General features: G+C 52.7%; 1 protein-coding gene across 1 annotated transcript; it reads right to left on the bottom strand.

Annotated features, from left to right (window-relative positions):
* Positions 1-429: 429 nt before the first annotated feature.
* Positions 430-19,544, bottom strand: LOC144162362 (protein argonaute-4-like). The gene is made up of 4 exons (XM_077692860.1): positions 19,283-19,544; positions 7,211-9,182; positions 2,253-2,382; positions 430-1,112 (listed from the first exon to the last, which is right to left on the bottom strand). The coding sequence occupies exons 1-4, from the start codon at positions 19,437-19,439 to the stop codon at positions 495-497; spliced, it is 2,877 nt and encodes a 958-aa protein (XP_077548986.1). The 5' UTR covers positions 19,440-19,544; the 3' UTR covers positions 430-494.
* Between the last annotated feature and the right edge of the window lie 626 nt (positions 19,545-20,170).

The raw sequence follows: 20,170 nt of genomic DNA on the forward strand, positions 1-20,170 counted from the left end.
CAAGCATCAGACGTTGACCGAGCGCAAAGAAACAGCAGGGAGAGCGATCCTTAGTGAAGCAGACGACAAATGCGAGAATCCCTAAGCTGACGTCACGGAGGCGCGCTTCGCAGCGCCGCCTGTGTTCGCGCTCACCGCCAATAGTGAAACCCCGAACATACCAGATCCCAGCGGAGCACGAGCTCCGTAACAGTTTTTATTTTAGCTCAGATTTTAATTTCACGCGTGTTGCGATAGGTTCCCGTTGGGCCAGGGAGACCCACTGATAAAGTAGAGCCAAACGCGATAGAGCCAAACGCGAAGCATCGTCCTCAACCACGTATCACTTCGATAGCCCCGTCAGGGGTGGGGATGGAGGACCGGTGCAATGGCGGCTAACAGCCTGCTCGCCCGGTCATCAGCACTCAACGGAAAAAAATCTACGTGGCATAGAATGATGAACCGTTTATTCGAGCCGTCAATGATTAAAACTTCCCGCGAAAGCACACTTATATTCACACAAAGTACATCACATTCTTGAGCGCTTCGGCCACCTTGACGGCCTGGTCGTAGCTGCGGATGGAGGCACCCCCGCGAGACCAGCAAGCGCTCGCTATGTGCTCCTTGGCACGGAAGGCGGCCAGGTGGGCGTAGTACACCGGGGTAGGGATACTCACGCTGCGCGGGCAGCGGGCGTACGTGTGGCACAGCTGGTAGCTGAGCTTTTGCCAAGTGTCCAACTCCAAGTCGGACTCGTCGTGGAGGACCACGTAACGGGCCGGCCGGCTGGTCCCCTGGATACCAAAGTGGCTGCAGAGGAAGAAGTCCTTCTCCCGCGGGTGGGTGACCACCGAGTCCACAACAGTGCCGGGGGGAATGTTCCCCATTTTTCCCACGCCATCGGCTTCCCTAACCGGCTTGAACCGCGTGCGGTGCCGCTTCTGGACGACGATGAAGGAGATGGGCGGAATGGACGAGATGACCTCGCTGCAGGCCTTCCGAATGGCAGAGAGTTCATCGCGCAGCACCGAGGAAAACTGGCCCTCGCTTACGCCGTCGCGGTAGAAGAAGATCCGATCGGGACGTCTCCCCTTTTTCTCCCAGTAGGCCCTCAGGAGCTCGGCGACCATATCCTGCGGTGGAGAGAACAGCTAGAGCTCAGCAGGTCAGCTAACAGCACATTCCATATTGACGGAAATGGAGATGCAAGACGGCCCACCACAACCTTTGGAACTGCTCAACAGTAGGTCTGAAGAACTGGGAAGAAAAAGCTTTAGCATCCCTTCCTGAACCAAAATTGGTGCAGCTAGCACTTGTGGTGTGGAGCTGGAGAAACAGCAGGCGGCCCCCCCTCCCGTCGTCGGAGACCTGGCTGGCGAACGCCAACGCTACGAATAACGCAGAGAAAATAATGCTGTGCGCTCGGAATGCGATGAGAGGTCAGTAGGACAGACGCCGGTTTCATAACACGAGGGAGCCAAAAACTGTTCCCACCCCGGTAAAGGTTCTTTACAATTAGAGGTTTTCTGTTCGCGTTGGACAACGTACGGCCGGGTTAAACAGCTCCACTCGTAACCTTTTAAAGACCTAACTCGCACACGAAGAACATGCTCATGCGACGATTTGTCGCGCACTAAGCCAACGCATCGACGATGCTACTGTACTCCACGATCGATGCGCGCACTGCTATTTAGAACCTTCCTTTTTCGCGATTTTGAAGTACGCGTTTTGCCACAATTAAAGAAGCGCGCTTTCGCGCAGCGCCGTGTGTACAGAGGTCTCATCGGAGCTGTTTGCTCGACCAACCAGTCCGTGTGGAAATGCAATCGTTTTTTTTTTTTTTTTGACCGGACGCCATCGGTTAAACTACGAAAGCTTTCGCTTGGACAACATTAGCACGTGAAGAGGAACGAGCGAATTCTTTCCGCCGTTTGTGGTCGCAGTGCGTGGACTTGGCTAGGACAACACTTCCCGAATGTAATACGCTTTGCTCAGGGTCGAGCCGACGGCGACGACAGGAGACAGCCCACTGTTCGATCTGGACAAACGCAAGAGCGCGTGTGTTTGTCGTCTTTCTGTGGTCGGTGTCACAGTCGCGGTCTAATCTAAATCAAATATGCGTAGACGCGGCCCGCGAAGCACTATAGCTACCGACTGCGGGTGTGAGTTACAAGTCGCGAAATTTCAGCCTCCGCTTTGCAAGTACCGTCCGAAGAATGTGAACACCGAGGAAAAGAGTAGAGAGCGTCTACTCAAGCACACTGGGCACAGACCTTGAGGTTTGTGATGATTTCAACCCGGGCGACAGCTTCGTTCTCCTGCCTCTGAACGCGAATCGATGCCCGGTACTGCGACGGAACATCGTCCAGGCTTCCGACACAGGCAGCAATGGAAGGCTTCTCCCTGCGCAAAATGAAAGGGAGACATAGGGCCTATAAATGCGCGATGCTGTGTGAACGGAAAGGGCGTGATCCTGGAAACGCTCCTGGTAATACATTCAGTTCAGGGTTAGTCAATCTAAGTTAGCAATTACAAACAGTTGTCGTTTGCTTTGTCACGATCGCACTCCCTTTTAAGTCAACGAGCAATGCACCCATGTTCCTGCATCACGAAGTGCTCGACGTCCCGGTATACCGGGTTAAGAAAACGGGGGTTGGGAGGGGGGGTTTGCCGACCATCAGATAAAATAAATGTTACAGGAGGCCGATTGTACGTCAGCAAAGTTACTTTCGGGAGCGGTATATCAACTGGCGTCATCCGAGAGACATCTGGCACCTCATTCATTACCGCATTCAAAAACGAATGTGAACTCTGGCAATCACTGAACAAAGCAGACAAGTTTCTGTAGCGTTTGTAGTGGTCTTAGAATTATTACGGGCAATTTCTGGCTCCCGTCCAAATGCCAGGCACCAGCGATCGCTCCAACGAAAGCGCAATAGAGGCGAAACAAAGCGAACGTCATCGCAAATTAAGCAAAGAGGGAAAGAAAAATAAGCTAGGACCAGCAGCAAGGGGTATATGGGTGGCGTGAACGTAAAAGTTGCGGCTACGAGTTGAAGGCCCCCCTGCCGCGAGCAGCACAACGCCATATGTCATTCCCCTCCCATCTGCAACTTTGTCGGTACAGTACAGGTGTGGCAAAACAAAGTCTTATGACATTGCCTAACGCGTCAACAGTTTTCCAGTGGGAGTAGTAGGGACGGCCGAGGCGTGTCCGCCTGCACGCGCCACACCACGGATCAGCGAAAAAACTAAGCGACCTAGGGGCTCCAAGCATGGATAGGGTGCCTCGACTCGAGCACATCCATGTCAAGGAACAGGGGATCCGGCCCGAGCGCGACGAACAAACAGGTGAGCTGGGCAGATGTAGCGTCTGCTACTTCTCCCCCTTCCCCAGACTCATTCCGCCTCGACCAAAGCAAAGCCTGTCACACAGGGTGCCAGGAATGAGCACAACTTCGATCGCAACTCGAGCAGCAACGGGCAAAGATTGCAGAACTCTCCAAGCCCGCCTAGAAGCAGGCGAACAATCTCAATCCGACAACACAACTGAAAAGCGTGAGCGGCCGAATAGACAGGACGAACAGCATGGCGCGTCAATGGAAACAAGCCTCCCACTACCTCCAAACACTGAGACACCAAGGCCAGCGTCGAACCCTACAGCCACCGAAACCAGCCGGATACAGTACGACGAACAAACGACACAACCTCCGTGGTTCGAAACAGCTATGATCAACTCCGCCAAATCACTGACCGATGGCATGAACGGCCAATTTAACGCTCTCGGACAGGACATACAGTCAAACTAGACTAGAACGAACCCGGATAGAGTTATTTATGCTATATATCGAACAAAATAAATCAGTTGCGGAAATACACGCGAACCAGTCCTAATAACGAACTTCCCATCTGGTATATCGAACACGGCGTGTCTAGAATGGCCGCAAAAATGCATGGTCCTGGAACTCGCGATGGAACCAGTCCAGTCAGCGAGTACGGACCAAGACGGCAGCTCGCCAACCTCCCGATGCTGTGCCGACAGGAGTGTCCTTCGAATATTTCCCGAGTGTCGACGACGACGTTGCCGTCACAAAGCCCCTCGGACGCGGGCACCGTCAGCAGCACCGTCGTAATGCTGATGAAAATCACCGAGGAGGCAGAGGATGTCGCAAGTGAAAGCCGTCCGACGCTTAATGAATTGCTTGCGGCAGTAGATGTCCTCCGACAATATTTCTGCGATATTGAAGGACACGGACTCGACCTGGTGCAAACAATGTCTCGTGTAAAGAGTGCTGTGCTAGTTGACGCTGCCGAAACGAAAAAGAACAAAAATCACTTTTTTTGGAAGTAGGCAGTTATGTCGTTAAGGGGGGACTGTAGGTGTATTATTTGCAATAAATAGATTGTTTTCTGTATGGTAATGACCTACTTTCTTTTGTTCGTATCTGCATGCGGGGATGGCAAGGGGATTCCGGCGTATTGCAAACTCTTAAAAATAAACTCGTTAAAGGCGGGTTCGGCTATATCGAACTATTGGATATGTCGAACTAATCGTGGCGGATATTGCACTTCGCTAAAACCGGGTTTGACTGTACAAGCCATCAAACAGTGCCTAAACAATGTCGGGCAGGAAGTGCAGAACCACGTAGCTCTCATCGAATGGCTGGAAGCGGGCTTTGCTCGCGCCAAACTGGGTGACAGCGCTACCACCCGCGCAAATAAAGGTCCCACCCTATACACTAGGAATGCAAAACCGGAATACAAGGATATCACTGGACCTCACGATGCCTCCACGAAATGATAGGCCCGACGCCACGGCAATTCTGCAACGGAACTGTCGCGGCATAAAATACGCGTTATCCTTGGACCCACAACCAGATATAACAGCCCTCCAAGAAACGAATGGAAACACCATCGATTGCCTGAATATACAACATACGCCGACCCGTCCGGAACAGCAACGCTCGTGCGGAGCAGCATTTCGGCGACACAGCATCTTGCCTCACAGAGGGTCTGTGAGCATACGCTTGTGGACATCCACTAGCGCTCAGCCCAGGATAGAACCAACCTATTCATTCTAACATATACTGCTGCCACTCGCGCAATCAACCCGGAGTACAGGAAACCTTACAGGAAGCCATAGCGTTAGCAAGGAACCACCCCACACTTATACTGGGCCATTTTAATGTTCCACACCAGATGTGGGGGTACAAGAACACCAAGAAAGGACAGGTGACAGTGAACGTACTCAACCAAAACCATCTCGTCCTACTCAATGAGCCTGAGACCCCAACCAGACTTGACACCAGTACGCCAAGAGACGAGCCCAGACGTCTGATTGCTCGCAGGGGCACTCGACGTCTCGTGGATGACTACTGAAACTAACCTCGGATCTGACCACTATTTCTGCCTTGAACTACAAGACCGATAATATAAAGCATAAATAGGTGCAGCCCGCATTACCGATTGGGACAGATTTCGCAAGACCAGAATGTCTCGGGAGTCTCACCAGGATTGGGTGCGGCAGATCGTTTAAGGCGTGAAGGCGCATACCCAAGTCATCGCCACCACATACAAGAATCCCTGTGTAGACCCGAAACTGAACCACCTCTGGGAGGCTCGTCCCAGTCGAGCCAGAAGATGGAAAAAATCAGAGGCATAACCGCAAGCTCCGCAAGAAAAATGGATAAACAAGCGAGCAGCAGAGTAAGCAGCAGCCCATATAGGCAAAGAAAATTGGCCCAAGTTGTGCGATGGACTCGGGGGCACTATCCACGAGGAAGACCTGGCAGCTGCTGCGCCACTTAATCGACCCGATGAAGAGCAAATGAGGATCGGAACGTAGCATGACCAGCACACTCAGCGCATACCAGGGAACTACGGACCAACTTCTGCAAGATCCGGAACGCAAAGACATGAAGACTGAACGTAACTCCTGGTTTCCTTCATGCACCGGGAACCCGAACGCCGAACTCGACGAAAAGATACAGCTCTACGAAGTTAACGCAGCCATCGTCGAAAGCAGAAAACTCCGCGCCCCCAGGACCAGACCTGGTCACCTACAAAGTTCTGGCAAACTTAGACGACCCAGCACTTGAAACTCACGGACAACTTAAACAATTTCTGGACTGAGGGGAAAGTTTCAGCACAATGCAAGATGGCGGAAATCCGCTTTATACCAAGACAGGGGAAGTCACCACACATCGAAAACTTGCGGAAAATTTCTCTTACATAATTTTGCCTACACAGGACGTAATACTAAAGCGCCTCCTGGACGAGAAACACCTGGACGAGACCAAGCATATGCCGGGCACAATTTTCGGATTCCGAAGATTGAGGGAGCGGTAGCATCAAGGACGGCACATGGCTACCGGTAAGAAGGCTCCACTCCCACAAGGCTCTACCAAATAAAGTTTGTTTCTCTCTCTCTCTCTCTCTCCATCGTACAGGGTGCAGACACTTATACGTTTGCGCCGCGATCTCGTGTCAGTCGCTCGCCGCCGGTCATTGCTGCGGCGGCGAGCGAGCCATAATTATCGCTGCAACGCGGTTTTCTCGCGACGTTTGCATCATCTGTTTCTCGTTGCTGGGTCTTGTGATGAAGGACAACAGCAGCGCGTTGAGCACTTTGACCCGACAGCGGCGGCACGGGACCGTTCAAAGGGCATCTCCCCCCTGGGCGGAGGCGCTGGCATCGAGGCACCTTAAGCATGGAGGAGTAGAACCGCCACGTTGCGAAGGCAGTACAGACCCTGTAAATCGTTTTAAAAGGTTCCGGGAAGCGGCGGTGCCTAGGAGACAGTATTCAGGCCGACAGCACGCGGAAAGGCTAACGAGCGAGGAAGGACTGGAGGCGATGGCCGGAAAGTGGGAGTTTGGCATTGTTACAACGCGATTGGCATTGTTACACAGGCTGCGTTGACTGAGGACACATTTTATCCTTGGAGCCCGGCATGTACCATCGAGAGCAAAAGTTGACGGACCCCGAAAGCAGCATTTTTGGATTGTTGCGGTGCCGCACGGCAGCCCGGAGTGCTATGTGCGGTATTTTTTCAATGCTGCAGAAATTCTACGACATCTTACGTTTTTTTCTTCCTGTAGCAGCCCATAAAATCTGTTATGCACGTAAGTTGCCATTTCCGTGGTCCGTAAACTTTTACTTGTGGCTACGGACTACGTGCAGGAGGAATCTCCGAACCAGAATACCTCTCATGCCGGTGCCCTCACTCACTTGTTTCCGGGCGCAGGGTGAGTGACGTCGGCGCCAATGACGAGCGTATCGGAGAAGTGCTGCTCCTGGTCGCCACAGAAGCCGTTGTTGATGCCCCCGAGTTTGGAGTTTATCTTCAGGCACAGGTTGGTCACGAGGGCCGCGCAGTTGCTATTGCTGTTGATCTTGGTCAAACTCTTCTCCATTACGCATTGCGTGAGGATGCCTAGCCGCACATCGGCCGCGTGCTTGACGTGGGCGTAGCACGCCTTCGCCCTATCCCCTAGAACCACAATTACGAGGCGCAGGTTGCGGTACTGCGTCCGCAACTGCGCCAGGGTCTCTATAATGACCGGCAGCGTAGCGGCGCACCGTCTATCCTGCACCAGCGGATCGTACACTGTCATTCCCAGGGAGCCTCCGATTTCGCGGAGCGTATTGACCAGGTGTGCAGTGTCCACCCACTGTGGGCAGCCGCACTTCAACAGGGCCCAGTCCTGGATAGGCTTGGCGTGAAGCAGACCACCCGACTCCGGCAACTGCCACTGCCCCCTGAACGGCCGCACTTGGTCCACGCCAAAGGCCAGCATCGGGTCATTAAGCCGGCGCCCCGTGAGCACAGCTGCTTGTGTGTCGATAGCGATGCCGAACTCTTGCAGGTAGGGATCAGCGTGGTCCACCAGGTCATTGACAGATGCTTGGATGGCACCGAATCGTTCGCGGGGAGACTTCGCGGTCGCTTTAATTATGTCCGCAGTCATCGTCGGGCTCAGCGTTTTTCGGTACGGCTGCCCCTCCACGATTTCGCATACATCGATCGGCAGGTACACCGGCCGCTTCGAACTGCCCGCCCGGATGCAAGGCAGGTTTTCGTCCTGCATTGTCCCGGGGTACTTCTCCCTGAAGTAGCTTGCCACCGACAAGACCTCCGTCTGTCGGTCCGTTAGCGTGCGTGTAAACGTGATCTCGCACGCAGGGAGGCGGGTCACTTCGGCCACTTTGTACTGGCGAGGGCAATGGGTGCCCTTCACCCTGACCGACCGCAGCGCACTAGACAGCACGGCCAACTGCTCATCAGAAAGGCGCGCGAGATCAGAAGGGTCCCCCCTTTTCTTCAGCAGTTCCTTCATGCGTTCCACGACAGACCCAGACTTGTAAAAAACCATCGCCGAGCGGTCAACGTTCAGCATGAGCTTCTGTTGGGCTGGCCGCACGCTGGCGTAGTAGCCGGCCCGCAACTCAACGACTGCGTCAAGCGAAACTCTGTCTTCATTTGCCAGGTCAGCGAAGAGGGAGCGTCCGACAGGGGTATGGTTCAGGCAGGGCCCGTGCCTCATAATGACGTCCAAGGCCTGTATCGCCCCCTGTGGCACAGCGAGCGTCCCGTCAATATACAGGTCATTCAGCGTCTTCAGGTTCAGCTCGGCCACCAACTTGACTGCCACGTTGTACTGCCGCTCTCGTCCTCCATCCACCTGGACGGACACAGTAAAGTTGTTGACAGCGCCCAGCTTGTTCGTCCGCGTGTACAGGTTCTTGCGGCCGTCAAACACTGGCCGGATGTTGAAGATTTGCTCGCAGGAACTATGAAACTTGGCAATAACCTGGCGGTTGATGCGAGCGATCAGGGAGGGTACCCACTCCCAGTCGTTACCCGGGGCAGCACCACCGGCGGGAGCCTGGGAGCGGCGCTGAGAAGAGACAGTAACGTCGTAGTGGTACACTGTGCCTTCGAGGACTCTTATGGGGTAGTGGTTTGCCAACAATCTGATTGTGGCAGCCGTCGGACCGGGTCCTTCACGGAGCGGCCTTGACCTCTCGGGAGCCGACTCCAGCTGGTGCGGTGTGGGCACGGCAGCAGCGATAGAGCTCATGTCCAACTGCTGCATCTGGGCCTGTCGGTACGGGTTCTGTGGGCTACCCCGAGCCCCACCTAGCGGCTGGTGTTGAGGTGCCGGGTCACGAAAATCCTGGTATCCACAAGCAGGTTGATCTGAAACAAATAAGATCTGTAAATGCAAGGCCTGTCGACACCTGTGGCACGCTCTTTCGAAAGGGACGCAGGAAATTCGAAACATGCGAGTTCAAAGAAGAAGAGAAAATTTAACTTGGTACCGCAAAATTTGGGAAAGCCGACGCGTGGGACGATTTACCTCGCCCAGTAAAATGCTTTGTACCAGGCCTTGCCTTGTCCGCCACAGAACAATCATCTGCAATACTATCTGAATTCCGCTTTTCCGAAAAGCCTTTGCGACCATGTTGACGGCAAGCTGGTTGACGCCATAGTGGGAACGAAGTAAAGGCTCATGCGAATAGTTTTCCAACTGGATCGTGGTTGTGGTGACGTCAATCCCGCAGGTCAAATGGTTTTCGCCGCGAACTTTTTGTTTAGCCCGTGAAGGTAGAGTTAGGCCTCGTCCGAAGAAAATTCACGTAAAGAGTTGGCTTTCACAACTATGACTGCGTTCCGCGTCGATACAATGGGAAGTGAAGCCATAGTTATGGTGGACGCCGAACATTCTTCCGGCTAATGAGTAATTTAATTTCGTTTATGCCCTACCCTCAAGGGTCCGGAGAGATTACATAAGGGGGAGATAACAGGGTTTTCAGGAGAACTATTGAACAACACCAGCAAAAGCAATAACGCAGAAGCACGACATACAAAACAAAGGCCTTAAAAAATGCGCAAAGGTAACAGTGAAGACAAGGGAAGAGAACTCTACAAAAAATTAGCAATGGTGCAGCTCTGCTATGCCAGGATATACGTAGCGAGAGCTAAGGGTCAGCTGGTTATTCTTAGGTTTCCTGGTTGTCTAGGATTAGCTGATTATGCTTACTGCTGCTAAAACGATTTCCAATCCAATTCAGTCGCAGCGGCTCCGGCGCGCCGTGAGATGTCACTGCTCCTCGCGCATGCGCAGCACGGCTCTCCAGGAGCCACGCGAAACTGCTCAACCTCTGCCAGTAGCTAACGCTACAGAAGCAGTTGAAGCATCAATAGGACCACCAAGAAGATCGTAACGCTGTGATCGTTATTCTGGGACGTCGAACATACTCGATTACTTGGAAGACCAAACTTCAGGAATGTAGGTAGCAGTGCACCGTAAAGGGACTCTACAACACTGCCGGTAAACGCAAGAACTCTCCGCGGCGACCGGAAGGACTAAAGGAAAGACTTAGCTACGGCGAGCACGGAGCCGTACACATAGCAGTGCGCTCGTCGAAGCAAATACGCACTTATGGTTTGCTTTCATTGCGATGTGCAGCTGCAAGTACCGCACACCCGGGACATCGCTTGAAGGAAGACATTCCAGCGCGCAAACGTACAAGTTAGGGAATGAACGAAAAGTGGTCTGGACACGAGTCTGGTGACTTACTGTGAAGGCGAAAGCGCAGTGGTATGCCGAGATCCGCATTTTTTTGTTATGTAAACTTCCACGCACCGACACCGCCACGCCGTTTTGACGTCGCGAATCTCTTTACACGCTTTTAACTATATCGTAAACAGACATTCTGAATTGTGAATTTGTACATTACCTTACTGCGGATAAGCTAGCGCCATTACCAGCAAGTTGCGCAACTTGCGAAAGAAGCGCTACCAGTGGCGAAAACAGGACTATACATTATCATTGCTTCTGCGTTGAGTACCGCAGATTGAACAGTGTTACAAAGCGAGAAGTCTATCCCCTGCCCAGAATTGACTCATTAGACCGCCTGCGGGATGTTAAATTCTTTTCTTCACCGGACCTAAAATCTGGCTATTGGAAAATCGAAGGATACGAGCGAGATCGCGAAAAGACTGCGTTCGCGACACCAGACGGCCTGTACGAAATCAAGGTCCTTCACATCGGCCTATGCTCTGCGCCGGGCTACGGTCCAGTGCATGATGGACACTGTTCTGGCTGGACTTAAATGGCAGATGTGCCTGGTGTATTTGGATGACGTGGTTGTGTTTTCTAGCACGTTCGCAGAGCATTTGTCCCGTCTGAGAAGTGTCATCGAAGCCATTCGTGCAGCACAGGTAACTATCAAGCCGGAGGAATGTCACCTGGGTTCCCAAGAGCTGAAATGTCTGGGCCATGCCGAGTGGTAATGGCATTCGGCCAACCCAGAAAAGAAAGACTGCTGTAGCCTCGTTTCCTCGACCCAGTGATAAGAAGGCTGGCAGACGCTTCTTGGGACTTTGCGCATACTACAGACGCTTTGCGGAAGGCTTTTCTCATATAGCGGAAGCCCTCACGCAAAGTAAGATAGCGCAGCCTTCGAATGAAGTGAAGAACAGCAGAATGCGTTTGACGCCCTCCGTGAGCGCTTGCAAACTGCACCCGTACTGGCCCACTTCGACGACGCTTCGGACACCGAGATTTGTACTGACGCCAGCAACGTTGGCATCGGTGCCATCCTTGTACAGTGGCAGACCGGTGTAGAGAAAGTGATAGCATACGCTAGCCGCGCTCTTTCCAAAGCGGAAAGCAACTATTCCGCGACAGAGAAAGAATGCCTAGCAGTAGTGTGGGCTATCAACAAGTTCTGCCCGTACTTGTACGGTAGGCCGTTCCGTGCTGTTAGCAACCTCCAATCCCTCTGCTGGCTCGAAAACCACAAAGAACCGTCCGGAAGGCTTGCTCGATGGAGCTTACGGCTACAAGAATAAGACATCACGGTCGTATACAAATCGGGTAGGAAACACTGACGCCGACTGCTTGTACCAAGCACCGCTTCCGGCCGGATAGTCGGACGCCGATGAGGAATATCCGTTTATCGGAGTTGTTCATACTGCGGACATGGTAGCACATCAATTGGCCGACGCAGACTTGCGACCACTCATTGAATGCCTTCGTGGAAACGTTTCCACGGCTCACGCGCCTTTCTTCGGGGACTGAATTCTTACTGCCTACTGGACGACGTCCTGTACAAAACGAACCACGACCACAGCAAGGAGAGAAGTGTCTCCTTGTCATTCCGTCGGCATTACGAACCGAAATTGTACAGGCCTGCCATGATGAACCAACCGCTGGGAACCTAGGAGTCGACTGCACGTCAGAAATATATCAGAAATACTACTCGCCAAAATCACTATCAGTGCAGCAGTATGCGAGGACCTGCTTTGACTGCCAGCGACGCAAGGCACCAACCGTCAAGCCAGCAGGACTACTACATCCGCTGGATCCGCCGGATGCACCATTTAGCCAAATTGGGATGGGCCTACTTGGCCCATTTCCGAAGTCGTCATCGGGGAACAAGTGGATTATTGTTGCCACGGATTATTTGACGCAGTACGCCGAGACGGCGGAGCTTCCACGTGCAACTGCTGCAGAGGTGGCCAAATTTCTCTACAACATGGTTCTCCGCCGTGGCGCACCTGCTGTTATTATAACAGACCGCGGCATAGCATTCACGGTAGAGTTTGTGCAGGACGTCCTCCGGTTGATGCACAGCGCTCATCGGAAAAGTACCGCATACCACCCCCAAACAAACGGCTTGACGGAACTAAACCGAACATTGGCAGATATGCTGTATGTACATTGACCTTCACCACAAGACCCGAGACGAAATTCTTCCGTACGCCACCCTCGCTTACATTACGGCTGTGCAGGCTATGCAGGCTAAGGCTATGCTTCACTCCGTTTGAATTTGTGTATGGTCTCGAGGTCACTACGACGCTAGACGCAATGCTGCCTGTCGAGAGTGGGGCAATAACGGACGACAATATCGAAAATCTGACGCAGACAGCCGAAGAGGCTCGCCAGCTGGCCCGCTTTAGAATCAGCACACAGCAAGAAATCGATACCCGACGGTACAATACCGTACGTCGCGATGTGGAGTACCGACCGGGTGATCTCGTATGGGTATGGACACCCGTTCGCCGTCGCGGGCTTTCAGAGAAGCTACCGCGACATTACTTCGGGCCTTATAAGGTTCTGTCGCGCCTATCGGACGTTAACTACGTCGTGGTTCTAGAAGATAACGAGTTTTCCTCTCCAAGGAGACAACCTCGGCCAGAAGTTGTACATGTTGTACGCCTGAAACCGTATCATGCCCGGTGACAAGGCGATGACTGTTCGTGCGCGTTTGCATCCCCGCCGCATGCTGACGTTGTAAACAAGCGGTTATGATTACCCACTTGTTTTTAAACGAGTGGCATCGGGTAGATGCCATCCAGGAGGGGGGGGGGGGGGCAATGTGACGGCTGGTAATGCCCGGGGCAGGCATTCACCAACCGCTCTTGTTTCTTTCCATACCCAACTTGGGGGATGTCAGCTGATAACGCGTGGAGACGAAGACGACCAAAGGGAGCCAGAGAAGAAGAAGAGATGGAAGCGCTCGAAAGTTCGGCCAAGGCTAGACGTTCGCAGCTCGCTTGTGGGCACAAGGTCGCCCGACAATTGTACTAGTAGTTTTGTTTATTCCGTGACAATATGTATTCATATATATTGTCACGTACCCAAAAACGACACGGGTGTCTTCAAGGAAAAACAGTTTATTGGAGCGAACTCGTGCTCCCCTAACTCAAAGGATACACAGGCGGCGAAAGTGCGGTCAAAAAGTGGCGTGCCCAAGCGAGTGTCGGCGATTCGAATGCCGCGGTGTCTGCTCTGCAGGCTTTTATAGTTCGGCGCGAGTGTTTCTGGAACCGTCGAGTTACATGCACAACATTGTAGATCGAGTAAGATTATTCTGGGCTAGTGACGTCAGGGAGAGTCTGCTTATGTGAATGTGATAGTCAGTGCGGCATAAAAAAGAATGGAAGCCGCGCTTCGCTGGTGACGCAGATAACACAACCGAGCGTGACCGAGCAGTAAAAACAAACACGCATACATGGTTCGCGGCAATATGTACGCGTGTGTAGACATACATATAGACGCCACCTCATTTTCACGGAAAGGGCGGCAGCCGTAGGGCCGTACGTATACACAAAGTGGCTCACAACTCAAACTGTTACAACGTTCCAGTTGCGTACTACTGCCCAAACATGCCCGCGAATATCTGTGCGCTTGGCGAAAGGCGACAGGAAGCAAGTGCGCCTAAAGCACTGCAGCTCTCGCGCGGGATGGGAAGTTCAAGTGAACCGCGCCAACATGCAAGGAATATATAGGCCAAACGTGAAGGCGAATATGCGAGCGTGGAACGGAACCATGTGCGCATGCGCAAAGATGGGTCACCTGGGTTGGCCGGGAAGCGGACGCCCGGTGTCCTAGTGAAGTATGGTGTCAAGCGAATGCAAGGCCGAGTATAAGCGACAAAAGAACAGATTGGGAACGACGGCAACGGAATGCAGCTTCTGAAGTGAACAAATGGTTACTGGGGGTGGAACGGGCGCTAGGCACGGGCGAGAAACGGCTGCGTTGCGAACTTCTGAATTTGGAGCAAGTGCTAAAAAAATATGTGCCCGTCCACTCTGAAGAAAGACCTGCAAAGCTGAACGTAGTCCTCGGAGTGCATGAATCAAAACAAGTTTCTTTGCAATTTGCCATTGAGCATACTACATCAGCCGCTGCTGGAGAAAAAAAAATTCTCTCCGCGAGCAAATTAGCCGAAGGGAACTTGGAAGGACGCGAGCATTACTGTAGCGCACAAACATAAGGCTGTCCGTTTCCATCCCGTGTAGTAGGTATCTTGCTGTCCGTAACACGCCAAACCATTACGCTCGACGAAGGAGCACACCAGATGGGCCGTTTGACGTTCAAGTTTAAACCTCCCGCCAGGACAATGGTCATGTCAGCAGTGAAGACCTGAAGCATACAGCTACGCGTGCACGCACACCCCCTGTCCACTTCCCACCCTTGCACGCATCAACCGGCGATGTACGCATGGCTAAATTTAAAGGCACTGGCGAAAGTGTCGCTGGGAAAGCCATTCAAGCTAAACAAGGACTTGGGTCCCGTCGGCGATCCAAGCGGGCAAGCTGCTATCTATGCTGGAGGGATTTGCAGCCACTCGGCGAGCTGGAACTTCCGGCGGAAACGGCGAAGGCAGGGGCTTTTCGTTGTGGCGCCCATTCGCGCTTCTGTGCGGCCGACGTTCCTTCAATTCCCGCTCTTCCTCTGAGGAAATGACACGCGTCCGTTCCACAGCGAGTTAAAACCTGGAAGGACTCGAGCTGTATTCCATCGGTCACACATGTCTGTTTCCTTAGTAGTGTCGCAGACATCTTACTTGCACTGTGAAACACCGATAAACCCGAAACGGTCAACCATGGAGGACAACTGACGTTGCATTGAGCCGCGAGACTGTTTTAAATCTCCCGCGAGCACGAAGGGAGAATCGTTGGTACGGGCATGAAGCCTAGCTGCGTGTGCATCCCCTTCCTACCCCACCAAACCGTGAAAGCATAAACCGGCAACCAGTTTTTACCCCCGTGCTTAGGCGCGAAATATGCCGGCGAGAAAGTCGTTCGGAAAGCCCTTCAATTTGAAGAACAATTATGGGCTCACTGGCGTTCCAAGCGGGTAAGGGTAAGGAGGAATTTGCAACTGCTACATTAGGTGGCATTTCTGGCAGCAACGGTGGCGAAACGTTCGGCTGCAGCAGCTACGTCGTTTTGTCGCCCATTCGCGCTTCTGTTGATTATCCGCAATCTGGTGAAGCGCTACCACCGTCATCAGCCGTACCCGCAACTTACGAAACAGGCAGCGGGGGTGTCGAGCGGTGTAACAGTTGTGAAAAGGCGTCGGCAGTGGAGAGGAAGAGCATAGAAATGGCGCCGAGTAAAACGGCTACACCGGAATGACGGAGAAGGGGGGAGGGGAACAGACTGCTTTGCAGTAATAACGGCCAAAATACGAGGACTGAAATACATAAACGACAGAGGCTTAGTCCTGATCTGATTAGCGCGCTATTTTGTTTGAAGAATCATAAGCCGAATCTCTAAAACGAGTTCAAGGAGTACATCGGAACGGGTCGCAAGTGCGCAGAGGAGTGGGAAGGGATGCATACGCGCTCAAAGATCCACTAATGAATAGTGCACTGTCTGTGGGAGAACGAATGATTGCGGTGTTGAACGAAAATGACGACGCAATTTTAAGTGCAACTCGAACACCCCACCTGCAGCGGGAGGAATTGTAGTACGACACACCATGCGGAAGGTATAACTCAATCGCCGGCAGTCGCCGTAGGACGGCGTGTGTACGAAACAGGTGGGTAACCCCGAGCGACATTGACACCAGTGAACCCCTGAAGTGCATGTAACAGATGGCACATACAGAATCGTAATGCTAGGCTACAACTTCCAAATAAACTGGAAAGCTGAAGTTTGTAATCAGAATGCTGCAATTACACACGAGTTGCCAACCCCAGGTTAAAACATAGTCAGAAGCTCGGCTCCGCTATTTGAGGCTGCGACCAGAAAAAAATCAAACTAAGCGCGGAAATAAGGCGTACTCTTACGGCACAGAAAACAGCACACACCCACGGAGATTAAAAATACCACTCGTCACTAACGTAACGTACGCGTCTGTCTCCAGGGCAAAACTATGGTCCCCAGAACGGTTTCTAGGGACCATAGCGAAATAAAAGCAGAAAAGGACGCGCCTTCGGACGCGTCTACCGCTACGGAAACCGGTTTATCGGACGATTGGTCGCCCCACCCCGCGCGCGTCCAATGTGCGGGATAGTTTCCTGCGCCGCGTCGGCCACCCGATCACTGAGGCGCACATCTGCCGTTAGAGGGGACCACAAAGCCGGCATACTGAAAAAGTGCATTTGGAAATGACTGATTTTAAATTCGGGTTGTGATTGTGAATTAACACGAGAGGTATGTAAAAAAATGTGGCGGGAAAATGGGGAGCCGTTAAGACATGCTGCAACGAGGCGGCCTTAAGAGAAAGCGAAACTTCGCTTGGCCAGTGATTTGAAACAAGGCCTCGTTAGTATGGACCGTGTACACTTGCTACGTTACGCGCTCAGCTCGTATTTATTGCGCGGTATTTCTATTCCACATGCATTCCTAGTATAGAGGAATATGGGACAATCCAAGAGCCCCACTTTCTATGAAAGTCGACTGCGTCGAGAGAAAGAAAAACAGAACCGAGAGAAAGCTGTCGAGCAAAGCGTGGAAGCGGGCCAGTCGCCGTGTGAACATTCCAAAATGTAGAGGGACGGTGTACAGCGGGATTAAAAGTACGAACAGCGGAGCGCACAGCCTCCGACGCATGCTGCACGAGCTGGCTGCAAAGGCGGGGAACCGCGCGCATGCGCAGTTCTTTGACAGCGTTGGAGAGTGGCCTACTCATATGGGAAATGCGTGATCAAGCAGCGACACCGGTCGTTTTTTGTTTTATTTTTTGAAGCGCTTTTCACGCTGCGTCACCACTGAGCAGGATGGTCGTTGAAGGGCATTATGCTAGGTGCCATCAGCCTGCTGCGGACTGAATACAGAATGTAGTAGATCGCAGTCTGGTCAATAGCAACAGATCATTAAAATATGCATAAAAAATGAACGAGAGGAGTCCTCTTTATCAAACATGTCCCTTAACAGTAGGCCACTCAAACTAGCAAGATAACTACGCATGCGCACAGGTTACCGACAGTTCAGCCAGACAGTGCGGCATGTGTCGGAGGCGGTGTGATTTGATTTATTTGTTCGTATGTTTAATCGAACCTATACAAGCAGGATTGGAAACTGCCCAATCAAAAGGGAGGAACATTGAACGCTCGTCGATCGCGCACAAACTGCGCGGATTAAATGCACCGTCACGACGCGCGCTTACTGTTTCGCCGTGGAGCTAAGGGAGGACGCAACCGTAATGCGTTTACGACAGACGTACGCAGCGGTAAGGGAAGAACCATCAGTGCAAGTGTATCGTCTGTCGACTTTACTTTTATGCAGGCCATGTTGAAGGGATTTATGGCGACGGGAAACGGCGATTTCACCCCCGTTCCTTTCCCGTCGCCATAAATCCCTTCAACATGGCCTGCATACAAGTAAAGTCGACAGACGATACGCTTGCACTGATGGTTCTTCCCTTACCGCTGCGTACGTCTGTCGTAAACACATTACGGTTGAGTCATCCCTTAGCTCCACGGCGAAACATTAAGCGCGCGTCGTGACGGTGCATTTAATCCGCGCAGTTTGTGCGCGATCGACGAGAGTACAAAGGGTGAAATCGCCGTTTCGACCACAGCTATAAACTGCCGATTAGAACTGCCAAGAGCTACCATTTTATTACCGTCAACATGGTTACGAGCTACGAGGAGATACGCGAGCCGAAGAAGCCGCATCGCTTGAAGAACGACCGACAGATAGGGCGGCTAAATCCGTTGCCGACACGCTGGAACCATTGCGGCGATGGTTCACCGACGCAAGCACCACATGTCGAAACGCCGCACATTCATGGACACAAACATACGACCCATATCGTGTAATTGACAAGGTCCCGTTAACCGATTATGTGCAAATGTGGTGGCATGTTTGACGTGGTAACGAACCGCGCTTTAGAAAGCCGGCATCGTCTGCGACAGCGAAAAGGCCCCTTGAAAGCGTTCTATTGTGCGAGGCTTTAAACTCGGCAGTGGCGAGAGGAGACCGAACACGCCAGGAGATGGCACATAAGCGAGCGGAGGTCCGAACTAGCGAAAAAACAAGCAGGGAAATACACCGTCGTTAACTCGGCCGTTACGAGCAGTGGCACAACGCGTAGGAGACAGACCGAAGCCATCCGAAAGCGCGAAGGCAGATCGTAGAGCAAAGTGTCTCAAGTGCGAAGCTTACAAAACCCCGAGACACATCTTCACTCGAGGCGGAAGCAAATAGTCCCACGCGTTCAACTGCACATTCATGCTTTCGCATTTACGAACCATAAGAAGCACTTGGGTGTCGCTACACTTCCAGGCAACACAGGCCGCGGCAGTTTGTACGCACAGCTGGAGTCAAGAAAAAGACGAAAAGGCGCCCGCATGGTACTTTGAGTTAAGGCACGCTCTTTGAATGCAGTTATGCATACAAGAAGTAGACAGCGCGGCAAGTCCTGCACTAAAGTTGAGGCAACGGTGCCCGACACGAAGGTGTCATATTTAGTAAGATTGTCATGCACTACTCAACCTTTAAACGGTCGCCGTAGGCACCGTGCCAGGTAACAACATGGCAGTTCTTACTTTGATCACGGTCTCGTCCCCTGCCACGTCCGCGGCCGCCTCCTCGGTTGCCGCCTCGATGTTCTCCCGGGCTGCAGCTCTTTCCTCCGCGATTCCGGTTCCAGCCGCCGCCTCGTCCGTCGCCCCATCCACGTCCTCCCGAACCGCCGGTCGCCATGGCCTTGCAGCCCCGAAAATCGTCACACCGAACCGAAGTACCGACGCTGACGCTATCGGGACGTTGCGCCCGCACTGCGACCCGGCCGCTTCTTTTATAAGCCGACCAGTGGGTGGGTCAGAAACTTCATTATCGCGGCGAAAAGCGTCGAAGTGGACGAGAGTAGGCGCATGCGCAGTACGAGATCCCGGCAATGCGACCGTTGTCTGCCACGCCTTTCCTCTAAGCACGACAGAATCTTTTAATCTGTAGATCAGCCGGATTCGGTCGCTGATCGCGACAATGCGCGCCAAAGATTATACACGCGTAAATGGTAATTCGCGTGTCGGCTGTCTAGCGCTTTCCATTGGGCGAACAGGAGCACTTCTAACTGCACCCAAAGTGCTCTCGCGAGTTCTGGCGTTTTCCAGTGGTCGGGCAGGAGCAGGGGCGTTGTGTTTCATTGGTCGATGAGGAGCACTTTTTTGGCGCCGAGAGCAGCCGAGAGCAGTTCTCGGTGCTCTGTCACCAGCGGCGGAGTAACAGGGAACTCCGAGGAAGTCACACGACCTCTTTTGCGTCACTTCTGGTTTTATCCCCGGGTGGCGGATGAAAAATGGCGGAATCCAGCAGGCGCGGTAGTCGCTCAGTGCGTACGGCAGCAGCTAAGCGCGGCCGTCTGGACAAGGAATTGCTGCTACTTTTAGATGATGAAAGCACCACAGATTCAAGCGCCAGCTCATCATCGGACA

Source organism: Haemaphysalis longicornis, unplaced genomic scaffold, assembly GCF_048455015.1.
Source record: "Haemaphysalis longicornis isolate Haplotype H1 unplaced genomic scaffold, Haemaphysalis longicornis Haplotype H1 scaffold_12, whole genome shotgun sequence".
Taxonomy (NCBI): Eukaryota; Metazoa; Arthropoda; class Arachnida; order Ixodida; family Ixodidae; genus Haemaphysalis; species Haemaphysalis longicornis.